Genomic DNA, 18062 nt, shown 5'->3' on the forward strand with positions numbered 1-18062 from the left:
AAATATATACCCAGTAGGTCTATAACTCAGAATTTCGTTCATTTCTGTGAAGAAAACTAAATGAAAATGTTATTTTTAGATCTTAAAGGTTTTTTAGATTTTAAGTTTAGATTATTAATTAAACTAAACTTTAAAGACCAGGACACAAGCTATATTCACAGAGCCTTCACTCTCTGATAAACAGCCTTATTTATCTTAAAGTATATCTTATCGTCTTAATTGTCCTGCATTAGAAAAGTCTACAGTTAAAACAACCAGGGAGATCATTGGAGGAAGGTCAATGTTAAGAGCCGCAGAAAACAAGTCAGAAATCTAGTATAAAAAGTGTAGTCAGTCTCACACAATATTTAAATAAATAAAAAATAAAAAACAATGTTTTGTTTATACAAAATTATTTACAGATGACTTTAAAAATCCTGAAAATCGTTGAAATAAAATTCTAAACAGAAACTGTGAGGAGGAAAACTCCCTCTTTAATTGAACTGAACACCTTCACACACAGACACATTGAGGCCTGCTGTCAGTGGCTGTAATCCAGTGGTGTGTTGTAGTCAGTAGGTGGCAGTAATGCGTCCAAAGGTCAATACTAACCTACAATGAAAGAAAACCAACGTAAAAGAGGACAAACTAATCACAGCAGCAGAAGAAGTAGAAGAAGAGCGCTAGCCACCGTTAGCTTGTGAGACAAACGCAGTAACGTAGCGGTAGTTCATCCGATGTGTGGCTAGCGTCGCTGCAGGTGTCCAAGAGATCATCATATGCTGCGAAAGAGAGGGAAGGTGACACCAAACAGTTCGTGACCGAGACAGACCTCGTTTGAGAAGAACATGGAGAAACAGCTGCATTTGAACCTGTTAGCCTCCAGACCTCCTGTGGCTGCAGGCTTTCAGTCCGGCTCCAAAATGAAAATGGGGTGAGTTAGCTAGCACCGTCAGTAGCATTGTGTTGTATCTGTGCAGCGCTGCATTGTATAATATCCTCCTCTGTGGTTTAACTCCCGTCCCCGCAGGCTGTGACAGCGGGGGTTGCGTTATAGCAGAGTTTTGGAAAATAAAATGCGTAGTTCCTGACTGTAAGCTAAGCGTTATATATATTTCAGTGTCCACTGATCTGAACTCCCATTAACACAGCTCTTTTAGAGTAAGAGTGAGCTGTAATGACACACCACCAGCACTGTCTGTAGGTGTTAATCTGTATGTAGAATTGGATCTTATTGTCCAGCTACTGGGTTTGGACCACATTTAGTTTCCATCAGACTGTGAGAGCTTGTTTACATCCCCTTGTTACACTAGTTGTGTCAACACGTTTTTTGTTTGTGGTATAGATGTACCCATGTATTACATGACTCGACAGTGTTTATATTTGGGGCTTGAATGAAACGGTATCCAAACTCTCTCTGTGAAGTGTGTGAAAACTGAAACTACACCAACATGAAAACCCTGAAACATTACCTGAAGTCCCCAGCCTGTGGTTTCCAGTCAGTCAAATGTTGTGTTTGTACGGCTGCTTTTGGTCTGAGGTAAGATGATTCGAGAAGGAACGAGGCTGAATGAAACTGTGAAGTTGTGGCATGTGAATTGCTACATTATCAGAGAGCCAGTTGCCCTTTATTTACCTCTTGCCCAGTTTATTTGAATCATTCTGCTGCAGTACAGGATTGGTTTACATTTCTCTTGGTTTTTCTTTGTCACGCAGACCTGGACGGAAGAAAGATTTCTCCCCCCTGCCCTGGAGTCACTACTTTGAAACCATGGAGGATGTTGAGGTGGAAAATGAAAATGGCAAAGATATATCCTTGACTGCTGCTTCTGTTTGTCAGGAGAAAGCTCAGCATGAATTATTGACACTTCGGTGTGGCCCATGGTGATCACCCATTCATATCTAACTGGGCCATTTATATCTGTGTGCTGTCTAACTTCAGCTCTGGTTTGTATTTCCTTGACTACCTTGAACATTTTCAGAATTTACTGTAGTGGCTCCGATGGTCCTGTGCTGCTGCTGCTCCACGGAGGAGGCCACTCTGCACTCTCCTGGGCTGTGTTCACTGTGAGCATAACTATTACATAAACTATGTAACCTCTTAACTCTGATAAAACTGTATGTTTTAAAATACACATTAGCGTAGTGTGGAGCATTTATTTACTTCAGCATATTTGCTTTACGCTGGTTTATTTAAACGATTCCCGTATGTCCCTTTGCAGGCCGTCATATGCAGCAGGATCAACTGCAGGGTGGTGGCTATGGACCTCCGAGCTCATGGTAAATATAGGTAGTCAAAAGACTAAATTAGTAACATTTTATTTAATCAGTGCATCCCAATAATGTTATATATCTGTAATATTCATTCTGTTTAAGAAGAGTCTAGTTATATATATATTTTATTGTTATAGGCTGATGAAATAAAGCGGACACTTTTGTTTTCTACTGACAGCAAAATAACTTTTAAAAAAAAGTCCTATATCAGATTTTACGGTTTCAAATTTCAGCTCCAGTACCACAATGGGTGTAATTGCTGTGTATGAGTTCAAACGGAGCAAAATGGTAAAAATGTGCTTCTCTCTCATCACCTGCAGGAGACACCAAAGTGAAAAATCCTGACGATCTCTCTGCAGACACGATGGCCAAGTAAGTTGCTGAGTGTGCAGTTAAGACTGATGCAGGATTTTGTGAGAAGCACATATCAGCCTAAGCTTGCGTCACGGAAAAGCATGTGGCAAACCAGAGAGGCTAGCAGTGATGCTGCTGGCTTACAGGGCAGGCAAGAGTTAAAGGAGTAAGGATTTGGATTAATGAGTTTCCCAGTTCTTTGTTAAATACGCTCTCCGTCTCGAGGTTTCTAACTTAATACACTGACACGTATAGAAATACAGACACATTAATAGCTCATCCTTGCTTTTTTCTTTCAAAAGGGACATTGGCAAAGTGGTGGAGGTGCTCTACGGAGACAGCCCGCCTCCGATCATGATTATTGGACACAGTATGGGTGGGGCCATTGCAGTTCACACAGCCACAGCGAATCATGTACCATCACTGCTTGGCCTCTGCGTCATTGACGTTGTAGAAGGTAAGAGTTATTTCAGTTTATGACACTAGCATGTTGCTATCACTGCCACTTTAAATTAGCAGTGAGTTAGCTATAGTGTTACTGGGTTTAGTAACGACAAATATATGTTTAAATTGTATTCAGGTACAGCAATGGATGCTTTGAACAGTATGCAGAATTTCCTCAGGAGTCGACCAAAGACATTTAAATCTCTGGAGAACGCCATTGAGTGGAGGTAAACATGATCAACACCGCTACATCTTCACAGTGTCATTCATTATTCACTAAAACAAATAGGAGCCTTGTTGACAGCATTTGCCACGTTTTGTATAATCTTCATCTTCGAAAGGCCATATTGTAATTGTCCAGTTTTAAAGGTCCTGTGTGTAGAATTTAGTGTCATCTAGCGGTGTAAGTTGCCGATCACCACTCCGTCGCTTAACCCTCCCCTTCCAAGCTTTCAACGCCCCTATCTACCTACCTACCAGTAGCTCCCCCTAAATGTTACACACACCTTTTAATGACCTCCATCCTTGTCTGAAACGTTTTCTTTTTGCTGTCAGTGTGAAGAGCGGCCAGATCCGCAACATTGAGTCAGCACGAGTGTCAATGGGAGGCCAGGTGAAAAAGTATGTCTGCTCAGTTTCTCATCTGTACATGAAGTCCTGTGTGGATTTTGGCGAGTTTTATGCACTGCATCTTAATTAGCTTGGTCTGACATTCACAGATGTGAGGAATCCACCAGCAGTCCAGGTGTGTCTAAAAGCATTGGCGAAGGTATAATAGAAGAGGAGGAGGATGAAGAAGGGGAAGAAGAATCCAACAAGAAAAGGATGAAGGAAGATGACCAAGAGGTTCCGTCTCTTCTAATATTTGTCTTACTGTTGTAACGTGTGTGTGTTTAAGATTGGTTGAAAAGTACCTAATGATGTTGTTGTCTTTCATACAGATAAAAAAGGAAAGCATCTTCACCTGGAGAGTGGAGCTGTCGAAGACAGAAAAATACTGGGATGGCTGGTTCAGAGGCCTGTCTGCTCTCTTTCTCACCTGTTCTGTACCAAAACTGCTTCTGCTCGCAGGTTCGATCTTTCGCAGTGAACTTAAATTATTATTTGGCATCCAAATAAGTAAGAAATATACATGGGCAGGCAGTTTTTATGTAATTTCACGTCATGTCCGACTAGTTTGAATGAATACAAACAAACAAAAAGTTTTATTCCAAGCTATTTTGCCATTGACTGCACAATTTCACCCCTGACTTAATCCATTGTACAGGAGTGGACAGGCTTGACAAAGACCTTACTATTGGACAGATGCAAGGTAATGTGGCACAATTTCAGATTTTGTGCATAGCTCAATTTTTCCCCCACATTTGATTGTTGTCATCTACGTATAGTAGACTACACTGGCCTCAAAAATATCCATAATCTCACTGTTTGTCCACAGGGAAGTTTCAGATGCAGGTCCTCCCTCAGTGTGGTCATGCTGTCCATGAGGACGCACCTGAGAAAGTAAGAGCTGTTTACCTGTACGCTGTGGGCATTGTCCAAATAACTGTATGATTGATCCAGATTCAGTTTGCTGCTGCTTTGTTAAATCAGTCCTCTCTCATATGTTGCTATAGGTAGCAGATGCTCTAGCAACATTTATGGTTCGGCACAAATTCACAGAGTTTAAGGAAGGATTCCTGTGGTAAGTGGACTGAATGCATACAACGTACAACATTATATGTAGCATAATAATTTGACATTGTTTTGTGCAGAATTAAAGGACACTGAATAGCAGAAATGTTGGTGTAATAATTGTGTAATAATCTTTCCACAGCTAATTTCCAGTTTTCAGTCTATATAGCCAGCAGCCACAGAAGAAATGTTTCAAGATTCATCCACATCCTCGTACAATTTAACAGCAAATTAAGGAAAATATAACATTATTATTATTATTATTATTATTATGCTTTTGTTATGTTGCTTTTGTTATATAGATGTTTTGCCTTTCAGCTTTGCCTTATTCTTATTTTAAGACACTGGGATTTGATTGTACCTTTCCTTTACAATATCTTTTTTTTTAAATCTCTGAACTGTAATGCTCTCTTTTGTTTAATGTTTTAATTTGAGTGACTGCATCATTGTGAATATGTGTTTGTAATGTTTGAATTCAAACAATGATTAAAGATGGATGCTGTAATAAATGTACTTGTATATTTGGTATGTGTATTAAAAGGACATCATGATCATTTTAAATGTGGTAGTTGATAGGATAAGTGGCAACTGTATGGTGAAATCAAATTAGTATTTATTGTAGTTATCTCCTTATACTCTTAGTCATGCTGCAATTCCTGTTTGCAGCACCCAGATGATAACACCTGTTATAACTCCCAGAAACACACTGGACATAAGCAATGTTTGAATGTGATTGGAACGCAGGACTTTTGTTTCCAAAGCAAAAGATGAAGCCCAGCTCACACGCAGTCACTGCTGTTTAAAAGTATTCTGCTCAAGTAGACACACAGTCTCTGCAGTCACCAGAGGGTAATTTAGGCAAAACTAAGGCCCAGGCCTTCCTCATTTCCCATTTCTCTCCTTTTTTTATTTATTTTTTATTTTATTTTAATCATGACCAATAAAGCTCTTCTTTCATTATAAATCTGTTTATTCACAATTGTATATAAAGATATATATATTGATTTTAATTGTGTTCTGTACTTTGAATAAATATATTGCACTAAACTCCCCTTAAATATGACATTTTAACAGTGCTTGTCTATAACGAAACGTAACTCTCGAAGCACAAGATAAAGTGCGTCATGCCACAGTCTTCTTGTCAATTCGGCATCAATATAATCCATAAAGATACTTTATGTTATGTTTATTTTTTCTTTTCCACTGAACAATGTACACATGACAGTCACTGCTTTTCGGGCCTTGGATGTTGAAAACAACGAACGAATGAAGGAAAAGCTCTTTCACACAACCAGCCGACTGATGTTATGAATATAAACCTTTATTATTCTAAACAAGTTAGTGTAAGATATGGCCCTTTTTAAACATTACTGCACATTTCAGTATATAACAATTATAAATTCAGTTTTGCTATTGTACTAATTTATTAGAATCATATTCCCTTAAATTATGGGTTATATTATTATATATTACTTAATAAAAAAGTGTTTTCATATAATGCAGTAATGTTATAATGGACATTCAATAACCACAAGTGTTCACCCCTTAGCTTTAAATAATGATCCTCTAACTTAAACTAATGTTTTCATGTCAACATCTGATTAAAACGCAGTATTTGTTATATCCTACATGTTATGTCCAGAATTCTAGCTTTATCCACAGCTTTCAAACATCAGCAACATGCCGTTGTCTAAAGCATTTCTTCAAAGCATCCTAAATAAGGGAAACCATACCTGTTGCCCTACAGTTGGTTAACATAAATTCAGGGCGCAGCAGAAACCGACGTGGAAAAACAAACAAAAACAAGGTTGTAGTTTTCTAAACTTTATGACGAAGGTGACATGTTTTTCTTTGTGTGCCTGGTTTACTCCAGGGAATGAAATTCAGTTTTAATTGTCCCTCCATGGACCAACACACTGGAAATATATTGCAATGATGTGCAATGTAAATATTTGAATTATTAATGTGTTATTGCTGACTGTCCTCCAAAGGATTACAGTCACTGAGATCATTATTAGATATCACTCTGTAAACAATGCTGACAGGTTGTACACCGGTAGTCCTAACAGACATTCTTTGGTTTCATCATTTTGGGCCTAATATCATGTAGTTGATGTAGTAGATGAAGCTAAAGCAGAAAAATGCAGGATTTACAGTAGTGGACAACATAACATTGTTAAATAATATAATCCACTACAGTGGCACAGATCAATACCTCACACAGTGTCAACAATGAAATGAAATTCTGTATTTTTTACCTGTATAGTAACTGTATCTGTACCAGTTTCTTTTGAATTACTGTGTGTATAAGCCAGATAACTATACAGTTTCACAGTTAAAATTGATCGATCATTGGTTCTTAAAACCTTGTTTATCTTTAATTTGGTAAAACAAATCTGCCACAAGGAAACTTAAGTTTTGTTCAGTACTTATCTGTCAACCACAAAACTCTAGCCTCTTAAAGGTGGAGGAGATCTCCACTGTGCTACTGAAAAACTGTACAGACATGGTGACGTAAGGGTAAAAGGTGCTGGTCAGAACAAATAACAGACAAGAGCTACTGGTTTGTTTATTAATAAAAGAAGACTCAGATACAGTTACCATTTTACTATAACCATACAACCTTTTTAGCAACACTTTGGTCGGTCTGGAACGCACAGTCCTGTATCGTGTATCTCAACTACATGGACTGCAGTATGCAATGACATTTAACATAAACATTCATGGTTGCCAGGAGATTGAAATGTATCACTTTGGTGTATTAGAACTAACAAAGGAACTTAGTGTGATCAATCTAATGCCAAGACTGACAATGTAGAGCTGAGTCTGTTCGTACTTTGCAGAGGATAAACCAATTTTGGTCTAGGTTACAACATCAGCTTTTTCTTTGGCACGACCAGCAGGCCAACTGAAATTAAAATTTTCACCAACACATTTTCATCATAATTAGCGTCCAGTTATTTGTGCAATAGCCATTTCCAGCTGAATTTGCACCAGGTTGCTTGAGGAGAGTGGAGTGTCAGGCCAGTGTTAAATCTGCTAAATTAAATTAGGAATCAATGGAAAAACAACACAGGGCATTATACAGTCCCTCAGCTGTTAGCCGCAGCCTCGCCAGATGCCAAAGACTAAATAATCGTATAGGGACTCAAGTACTATTGTATGTCAGGGAAATTATGATACAATCAAAATCTGGATGCAGAATGCCAGATTCTTTTGTTTTTTTTAACATATATGAACCACAGTGAGGGTTTAACAAATGCACTGCAATTGACTCAGACTTCAGGCCAGTATTTAAAATGCAGGCTACAGGACACACTATTAGTTAGCTGACATGAAAATAAAAACTAGACTGAAATGAAAACCAACTGAAACAATATGGTCTTCTTATAAAACCATCTAAAATAAGGTCTTTTTTAGTTTATGTCAATAGTTTTAGTTTATGTCAATCACAACAACCATGAGGAGGCACTGGTTCTTATTATTGATACAGGGATGACTGTTTTTATTGTAATACCTATTCTGAATGTCTTAAATCTTGCCCCCGACAAATAGCCCACATATCATCATTTAAACTGAAACAAGCAAACTCACTCTGGAAACTAACTAAAACTAAAAAAAAACTAAAAAACTTATATCTTCACAAGGAATGGATGTTGGTGTTATAAAACAAAAAATAATTATCATATCATAACTACCTAACTACCTTACGTCGAGTTGATTCTGTTTTACAAAAACTTGATGATACTAAGAAAGCAGGAGATGCCTATGCATGGATCTGGAAAATAAAGATCTACTCACTACTCTTTTCTGTCAAGTGGAAGTATCTCCAGTTACTCAGAGCTACCAGAGCTTCATGGCCAGGTTAGGCTACTTAAAAAATGTTATCGGATACAATTACTAATTACATGTTAAAAAATGTAGTCAGTAACCTAATCCAAGTGTCACAATATTAAAGTAATCTAACCTGATTAATTGACGTTACTTTTGGATTAACTTCAAAACCAAATAGGCCTATGCAAATAGAAATGAGAATAATTGATGTAAGTGTTTTCTATAACACAACAGAACAATATAATCTTTGAAAAGAAAATGGAAACAATGGAATCCGTTACTCCCCAAGCCTGCAGGTGACAAATTAAAGTAAAAACCTGAATAAATGAGCGGAGAAACATGACAAATGCAGATGCTTTTAGGACAGGAGGAGTTAAAAATGATGTGAATAAACTGAACACTTATCGGATTATGGAGAGGGTTTCAGAGACTCGGAGCTCTTTCAGCCATCTGTAAATCCAGTCTGAGTTCTGAGGAAATGAGGTGCGAGACAAAGACTCCAAAAGTGCACAAAAATGATACAGTATATACAGTATGAATAAATATTCATGTTACCTTAATTATGGAAGTGCAATTAATTGCCTAACTCTTGAAAGACGCTTGGCTGTTTCTATCTGTTTGGGGTGTGTAGGAGAAATCCTTCCACAATATTGGGAGTTGCTAGTTTTCTGAAGAATTATGAACTCAGTGTGATGAATCAAGTTCCTTTACTCGTGGAGCATGCAGAGAAGACCACAGTATAGATGTTCTCTCTCGACCTTTCAGTACATCCAAACAAAAACACATCTGGTATCCTATTTACAGTACTGCTGTAAATCACATGTAAACGTTTAAGGTCTTCAACACAAATGGTCCTTTGATCTGACCGTGTGACTGTGACCAGATTCAAGTCATCCCCCTACCATAAAATCACTAAACAACCCCTAAACAAACTGTATACATTTACTACTCCATCTAAAACATTCATCTACCACAGGTGTTTTTTTTTTTTTACTGAACAGTAAACAGAAAAACTCCTTCAACACAACGCTTACAGAATACATGGTCTGTTGTGAATGGAGTGAATGTGGAGTGAATGTGGAGATGTGCTTGAACTGACGTTCGATTTCTACGGGGGGGGGGGGGCTCCGCTCACTCGTTTACTAATGTCCTGAAGTATAGTGAGCCTACAGATTTTAATAGGCTGTTTGGACAGTATACTGTAGTTGTATATATATATATATATATATATAATAGTTTGAAATCCATTTTGGGTTATACAGGAGCTCTTCAGGTGGTCATTGGTCACAAATAGCCATTTAGAAATACCCCCACTGAATTTCTACAAAGCAGAAGCAATATACAGTTTGTTTATGCTACTGTGAATGGGGGAAAAAGTTCATATTTCCTGCTCCAGTGGCACACAACTTCTCAAACTATCTCAAAGAAAACATAAGAGCTCTGACTGGTTGTGGTGGTGATGATGTCAAGGCACAGACTGCCTATAAAAAGGTCATGATGGGCGGGAGGCTGATTTATTCCTAAGATTTATCCACCAGAACTTCATAATGAAGTCAAACCAAACCAGTAACATGTACAGTAAGTAATGTGTTACATCTATTTATCATGAATTCAAAGATGTAGTTCTGAAATATTTGTGTTGTTGTCTAATTATTGTTTTAATAATTAATAATAGTAATTAATTAATTAATAGTATTTTTATCTGTTGTTTCAAGCCAATATGCTTATTTAAGATCTTCTGTGACAGTTTAATCCCAAACAGATTTGGGACTATTCATAATGTAAATTAAGGATCAGTCGGATGTGTTTGTGTGCCATGCCTTTTCAGACATTGCGTGAAGCTGCTGCCATGAATAACACCACAGAAGTCATGCAGGGGATGCTGTTTCAGTCATCTTTCAAAGCTTTGTTGATGCTGCCATGTTTTCTCTTTCTGTATATAAATGGCGTCATGCTGTTTGCCTTGCTGAGGAAGCCTCTCATCCTGGAATCCTCTCGTTATATCCTGTTTGGTCATTTGCTCGCCACCGACACTGTGCACCTTCTGGTGACGATGCTGCTGTACATTTTTGCTGTGACCATGGTCAAAATGATCAGCTATGTTTGTATTTTTGTCACTCTGTTTGCAGGCATCACTGTTAAAATGTCACCGCTCAACCTTGCTGTGATGTCTGTAGAGAGGTATGTTGCGATATGTTTCCCATTGAGGCACGCTGATATTGCCACCACCAGGACGACGGGGGTGGTCATTGTTGTTATGTGGACAGTGGCCTCATTAGACTCGTTCACCCAGCTTTGCCTGTTTGTTAGTCTCGAGAACACAAGCTTCACTGTGCCAAGGACCTGCACCAGAAACAGCATCTTTCAGCTACCAATTTATTCAATTTTAAACAAGCTCTTCACCATTTTGTATTTTGTTTTAGTGAGTTTGATTATCATCTTTACATACATTGCAATCATGATCACTGTGAAGTCAGCCTCTTCTAATGTCCATAATGCCAGCAAGGCCCATAAGACTGTGCTGTTGCATCTGTTTCAGTTATGCCTGTGTCTCACCTCTGCTGTGTTTAATATGATCAACTCCAGTGGCATGTGGAACGTAGATCATGCTATGGTCATTCATATTAACTATGCCCTCTTTGTAGGTCTTATTATTTTCCCTAGGTGTTTGAGCCCACTCATTTACGGCCTCAGAGATCAGACCTTCAGACATGCCTTTAAATACTATTTTACCTTTGGCCTCAAAACCACTGTTAGACCATTTCCTAAGCCTTGATTTCTTCCTGTGATTTACTTTAGTAAATGAAGAGGTTTATGAGAAATCTGATCAGATTCAAGTCAGAATTAAAATGTCTTTAAAATCTTTTTTGTTTAGATGATTAAACATACTGTATACTGATTTTAGGTCATACTACACCCTGCACTATAGAGCAATTATTTTCTCACAGAGCTGTAAATAAGCTAGTAAGTAAGCTGAGAATTACTGTCTAAAACCACTACTGTCTCCTCAATATGCATTTTTGTGGTGAAGTGCAGCATCTTTTTAATCACTATTAAAATACTGAATAGAAGTGAGTTTCATCCTTTTGGTGATATTAATGTAAATATAAGACATCAACCAAGTGTGTACACAGTAATAAAGTGACATATTTCATAATCCACTGTAAGAAATGATTACATATTGTTGTGTTAAATATGTTTCATAAAATTCTAATTAACTCTGTGACTTGTACATTTTATGCTAATCTCTTAAAATATACACGTTTAAAAGTAAATCACCCTTTTAGAATGATTAAATCATGTAATTAGTCATTAATATGATGAGATGTATAATTAACATCATTGACATTAACGTCTGTTTCAAGCTATGTTATCTTTTATGTGAGAGACACCATATTGATACATAAACCCTAATATAAAACTTGTGTATGATGTACTTGATGGTTGTGTTGTTCTGTCGTATCAGTCATGGTAAAATAAAATAAAAACTGTCATAAGTTCCTTCAAAGTTGTGTCATTAGAGAAAAAAATAAGCATCTTATAATGAACATTTTGTAATAAAAAGCTCAGAAATCTTTAATTGCTTGAGGTTTCTCAGTTTTACCTGCACTGTTTGCTGCTTCTGAAATATAAATATAATGCACATCTAATGTGAGCCACAACTGTAAATAAATATTTGACATTTGTTTGCTAGCGCAATACAATTATAATCAGGGGTTGAACATTTTAGCTTTTTGTATGGTAAAAGTGAATATACAAAACATGCTGATAACTCCACAAAGTGTATCTAGAATCTAATTTCATGTGCTTCCAAAATTATACATTTATTTTCTATATAGGAAATTCTATGAAAATGTCACTACAAAGTAGGACACACTGTTTCAGTGAATAATCATTATTATCGCTCTGCTCTTTTGATATAATAAACAAAAACCAACAAGACAATATGGCGATATTTGACCAAAACAGAATTACACACTAATACACAGAATGTAATAACAATATTATCAATATAAAGATAAAGCGTGATGTTCCAATGTCTTCTATGAGCATTTCTGAAAGATGAAATACATTTTATACCCATCACAAATATCAATGCAATACAACATATTACTTTAGCTTTTGATAACAATAGTTCAAAAAGTCGCCATGTCTCACCAACTTTGACTGCCTCAGATGTGGTAAACATACAATATGTGACATAATTCATAAAGATTGGACTAAAGTAATTAAATTATGACCAATTACAAGAGAGATTTTATAAGATAAAAAGACATGTTTCCAAAGCATGATGTAAAGTCTGAATCTGCACGTGAAGAGTTCATCCTTTCAGCCAGCAGATGTCACTTTTGGTTTGTAAATAGTTCAATAGTGCAGCCTGTGACTGCAACTGCCACAATGTGTACGTTTACTTTTTAATATGTAAGCATGTGTCACCTTTTTAAGTCTTTAATATGTAAGCATATAGCCCCTGAGGGAACTTGTATGAGGTTATCACAGTAACTTGTGACATTATTGATGAAATTCCAGTCCCATGCTCTTTCTCACAGTCCAGATGGACACTTGTGTAGGAGAATGGATGGAGACAGAAAGCAGAGAGAGACCAATTTATGTGGGTAAACAGGGAGGGAGGTGCTGACCCGCAGAATAAAAGAAGCGTCTGAGCGGGAGGTGGACTAATTTAACCGATCTTTACTCCGCCACAATCCTGAAGCCCTCTCAGTACCTCTCTGGCCTTCATGAAAGAGCACTTGAAGGGTTGAAAAACATTCCAGAGAGACAAAGTACCTGGTGACAGAGAGCAGCTTTAGTTTAAAGCAAGAGCAGGAGGGAAATGTTGTTATCATGATCTCAAAAATACTTCACATCTTCAACCAAGAAAATGGAGTCTGTGGCTTTGGTTTAATACTGGTTTAAAGTTTCTTTAGTACAGCCTCAGTTTTACTGCTGGTCACACAGGTTATGTATCACTCTTTCGACAAGAAATGGTGCTCACATGGTGCATCCAGAGAAGAGAATTATATCCGAACAAGAGAAGGTACAGAAAGACAGAAAGCTTATCTCTGCCGTTTGCCAATGAACTGAGATGTGATCTGAGGGAAAAGCCACAAGGAATTTTTCAGACAAAATTGTTTAAACAATGTCTCTTGAGTAATTTTGGGTTACATGCAAGTAAAAACAACTATTATATTGGAAAATGTTCTATCAAAATATCACTTGAGAATAATGACAATGACAAAACCAACTTTTTTACAAGTCTGTGGAAACTTTGCACAGTGGATGGGAAATAAATACCAAGAATGCATACACAATATAATGCAAACCAGTGCAGTAGCCCGCAAGTATTGTGTTGGATTTTGTTAAGTCTGTAAGAGTGAAGTGAAGTCAGTCATAGTTATACATACAGGGGGGTTAACTTATACACTTATATATATAATGCCTATACAATAACATCACCAGCAATAGGAAAGAGGAAGAAATTGCTGAATGGACACCTCACTGTACTGCCACGTATGTGGTATTTATTTCAAAGCTTTTGTAATGGATTGCACATTTGTTTATGTTATTTTGTCCACTACCCATAAATTCATTAGCTGGAAACCCCGGTGGTAATAAAACGATTGACTAAGTTTGTTGATTTGGCGACGTCTACGAATACTCACGAGGCATTACACAGAAATGGAAGTTCAATTTCAAAAACTGGCGGCTGATGAAGGAAAAGGGAAATATAAAACAAAGAGCGAAAAAACAAAAACATGATATAATAGTGGGGCTCATCATGTCTAAATCATGCCTAATGGAAAAGTCTACCGCTCCATGAGGAGGGCTGGTGGAAAAGTCAGTGGGAGACTTGTACAAAATATAATATGACTATGATTTTAGAACAAGCCCCTAAATTAAATTACAGTTTTTTAGTCTGCACTTCTCTCTCCCTCATCATAAATTCTTTGTCAGTGTAACATATAGCTTTCATGTTGTTGCACTGCACTCAAGGCAACATTTCAGACTGAACTTAAGAACAATGGGAATATTGAATGCACTCATTTTACCCACTACGAGGTAGATTAAAGAAAATACATGCTCGCGCGCACACTCCCAAACGTTGGCGCTAGGGAGTTGCAGAATGGGATGGTGGGAGAGTAATTGTATCCCTTGTGGCTCTCCAGAGGACAGCACTGAGACTCAAATTAAAGCACTGACCTGGTTAGCTTTCTGTCAGCAGAAGGGGGTGCTGCCCCCCCAACCCCCATCTCATCTCACTCACATTTGCTTTGCAAAGATTAACTTGTTGACTGGCTATGAGCAGCAACTACATATGTCTACGTGTGACAGATCCACGCAGCCATGACTGTCCACCAAAAGCAAATGTTTAAAAATCTCAACAACCTTTTAGTGTCACTTTAGAAATTCAACTGGTATCACCAATTCAAGTGTCCATAGAGAAAATTAAACCATATACTCATTTTAAGAAGAACTAGACCAGATAATTTAGTGATAGCATATCGAAATATCTACCACCACGAACTCCTGAATACTACAGACACATTATTAAAAAAAGGCCTATTGTGAGTCATATGTGGCCATAAGTAGACATGGCATTAAGGTGTGTTGCTATAGCGCCACCTGAGGGCGAAATGCTGTTAAAAAGTATGGTTACAGTTGGACTCACTCAAGGAAGAATTAAGCCTTTTTTTTTTTTTTTTTTACAGTTGTCTTATAGGAGGAACATGTTATATGATACCAGAAAATAAATGTGTAACTTTTTTGCCGGGTCAGTCAAAGTAGTGAAAGAATAATTTGTTCTTGCCATAAATTAAAAATGGCGGAAAATATGTAGGCGTAAACGGGCGTGGCCTATATTACAGTCTATGGTTGGACCAAGCAGACAAGAAAAAAGGAGCTTTGTAAGAGAAATGTTGCTTTTTTTTATATGTTCACATCATGTCCTCATCTGCACAAAAAATGAACCAGTTATCCACGATTAACTGACCCAACTTTCCACCAAAATGTATTCAAATCTGTTAAATAATTTTAAAATATCCTGCTCACTGTCAAACAAAACATACCGAATATACATCCTTCCTCCCCGCGGTGAAACAGTGTATTTACAGTGAGCAACCGGCAGAGCCACTGAACAATAAAAGTGATTTAATTGATCAATGTATGTCGGGGTTATCAACAGAGGTGACGTAATGTGTATACACATGGATCATTCTTCCAGGGGGGGGATGTTGCTGTGGGATCTCGACAAGTGGCCGTTTGCTTCCATTGTCAGGTGAGCTCCCGGCCCCCCCGCTCCGGGCCGAGCAGATGGTACAGTCCACATGCAGTTCGGAGTTGTTGCTGAGGAGGTTCCTCTGCACATACCGTTAAATTGGCATGCAGCCTACGGTCGGGTCCTGTGGCAGGAGACTGCGCTGCTTTTGAAGATGTTACCGCCTTCTCATCGGAGTTACCTCGGACGGCAAGGCGGGGTCGCGTTATTTCACCTTTTGTGCAGTATCACAGGTGAGTCCGGGTTTTTTTTTTGTTTTGTTTTCTGTCCGGCAGTTTCATTTGTTCCACTAACGGCGCACAGAAGTTTTGTGAAAGGAGCCGACCGCCTGAGCGAACCCGGCGGCAAAACTCGCCCCCGGCGTGTGTTTTAAGTGTGGATTATTTAAAGTTGGAAGTGTAGTAAGTGTAGCAGGTGGCATTTAAACACCAAAGGAAAGTTGCTTTACAAGTTCACTTCAACGCGTCGGAGCGGTAGCTAGCCAGCGCCGCCACCGAGGATGATGGTGCGACCCGGCGATGCCATAGAAACAGTCCATATACCGCCGAGGGGCCGGGGCAGTGATCATCAGTGAGACATATACCTAATGTGTATATATCACCTAACCTACACTCTGGTGTTTGCAGATTCACTGGCAGCCATATTAGCTCCAGAAACTTAAAGTAACACGGTGCTGTGCTGCGAGTCACGACAGCCGTCTTTGGGAAAATGTTGAGGAACTTCATTTGTGTCCGCAGAGAAGACTAAATGTCAGCAGCCCCCTCCCCAGGTCGGGGTGGGGGTCAGACACCATGTGCTGGATGGATCCTGAGCTCATTATGCTTTAATCAAGGGGTGGGAAATATAACTAACTCCACCCTGAAACAGACAACTTTGTGCTCAGTGCCCAAGTGCTGCTGTAATGCATCCTAAAGAAGAGAAAACAGTGATACTAGTTTATCTCTAACTTTATCATGAAACTGAATCCTCATATCAACTCTCACAGCAGGACATTATTATTATTCTGTGTTTTAAAAGAAAGCAGTAGTATTGCCCACAGGCAGCTTTTCTACAAACTCCCTTTCCTCTACTAAAAAAGAACAAAAGTTAGATGTTGATAATTAACATTAATGATTAGGAAACTTGTTTTATATATAATGCATGTATAATGAAAAAGCTTGTGATGCACAAAACCAGACTAGAGACTCCCTGTCTGCTGTTCTCGATCAGTAGTTTAATGGTATATCTTTACTCACCAATGAGGGAACCAGGCGCAGACGCACTTTGTCCCCCACGCTGTTTCTCTTATCATATTTCTCTTGCTTTATCTAAAGGTAAGAAAGGGACTCCTAATATCACTGTAGAGTCCGCTTCACTCTTACAACTCAGCTCTCACAAAATGTCTCTAGATTTAGTTTCAGTGATTACATATATAAAGATATATATCATAAGACAGTGATACAAATATGTAAAGATTTAAATTAATGAGACGATTGTGATATTAATCGTGCTATCAAGGCTCAAGACTTCAGTTTATACCTTAACTCAGAAATAAAAACAGGATTATTTTTCAATTTAAATTATTCTCTAATAAATTAAGAGAAAATAAATGTTTTAGATTTTTGTCTGAATCTTTTTCAGTCGTAATTTGTCTTCAGTCTCTCTCTTTTTATTTTTTATTGCGAGCAAAGTGAATTGTAATGAATGGTGAGTTCATCTTCACGCCCCTACTGGATTGTGTTACATTACAACAAGGTTTTGTGTCTCTTCACTGCCTTTATCTCGGAGAGTTTTCTAAATCAATAGCAGCTTTAAAACTGCAGCCATTTTGACATGAAATAGTGAGGTAATAATCACAGGTGCTAACGATGATACTAATTAAGTGTCCGTTCCATTTAGTGTAGCAGAGGCTTTACAGTGAGCAGCATTCACAGCAGCTCCCCCCTTGACTCTGATTGATCTGAATGGAACCGAACCTTAATTAATACCATTGACACCTGTGTTTACCCTAATATTTAATGTCAAAATGGCTGCTGTGTTACCCAGCACTAAACCGCTGTTTTACGCTGTAGAGGGTCTCTCTTGGACAGTGTGCAGAGAAGAGAAGATCTGGGCTCCTACATTAAAGCTGAACCCACAAACACATCTGTAACTCTTTTGTTAGAGACTTGACCCAGAGACCCTCGACCACATTATTAATGTGCTGCATGTTCTGTTATTACCGGGATCCCAAAGTCCTGAACTGACT

The 18062-nt window shown here is 38.1% G+C and overlaps 2 protein-coding genes across 3 annotated transcripts in view; both read left to right on the forward strand.

Annotated features, from left to right (window-relative positions):
- Positions 1-618: 618 nt before the first annotated feature.
- On the forward strand, positions 619-5234 carry ppme1 (protein phosphatase methylesterase 1). Its single transcript, XM_035667118.1, has 14 exons — positions 619-913; positions 1696-1789; positions 1954-2046; positions 2202-2259; positions 2574-2625; positions 2910-3064; positions 3188-3278; positions 3607-3672; positions 3771-3897; positions 3993-4122; positions 4319-4363; positions 4490-4554; positions 4668-4735; positions 4868-5234. Exons 1-14 carry the CDS (start codon positions 828-830, stop codon positions 4869-4871), a joined length of 1134 nt encoding a protein of 377 aa, XP_035523011.1. The 5' UTR covers positions 619-827; the 3' UTR covers positions 4872-5234.
- Positions 5235-15921: 10687 nt separating this feature from the next.
- Positions 15922-18062, forward strand: part of nectin3b (nectin cell adhesion molecule 3b) — a 26581-nt gene continuing 24440 nt past the window's right edge. For both annotated transcript variants that reach the window (XM_035665953.1, XM_035665952.1), the window contains exon 1: positions 15922-16068. In XM_035665953.1, coding sequence (XP_035521846.1) covers positions 15990-16068 — 79 coding nt within the window. In that variant the 5' untranslated portion in view covers positions 15922-15989. The remainder of the gene's footprint in view (positions 16069-18062) is intronic.

Source organism: Morone saxatilis, unplaced genomic scaffold, assembly GCF_004916995.1.
Source record: "Morone saxatilis isolate NCDOM2014 unplaced genomic scaffold, NCSU_SB_2.0 Contig20, whole genome shotgun sequence".
NCBI classification, from domain to species: domain Eukaryota; kingdom Metazoa; phylum Chordata; class Actinopteri; family Moronidae; genus Morone; species Morone saxatilis.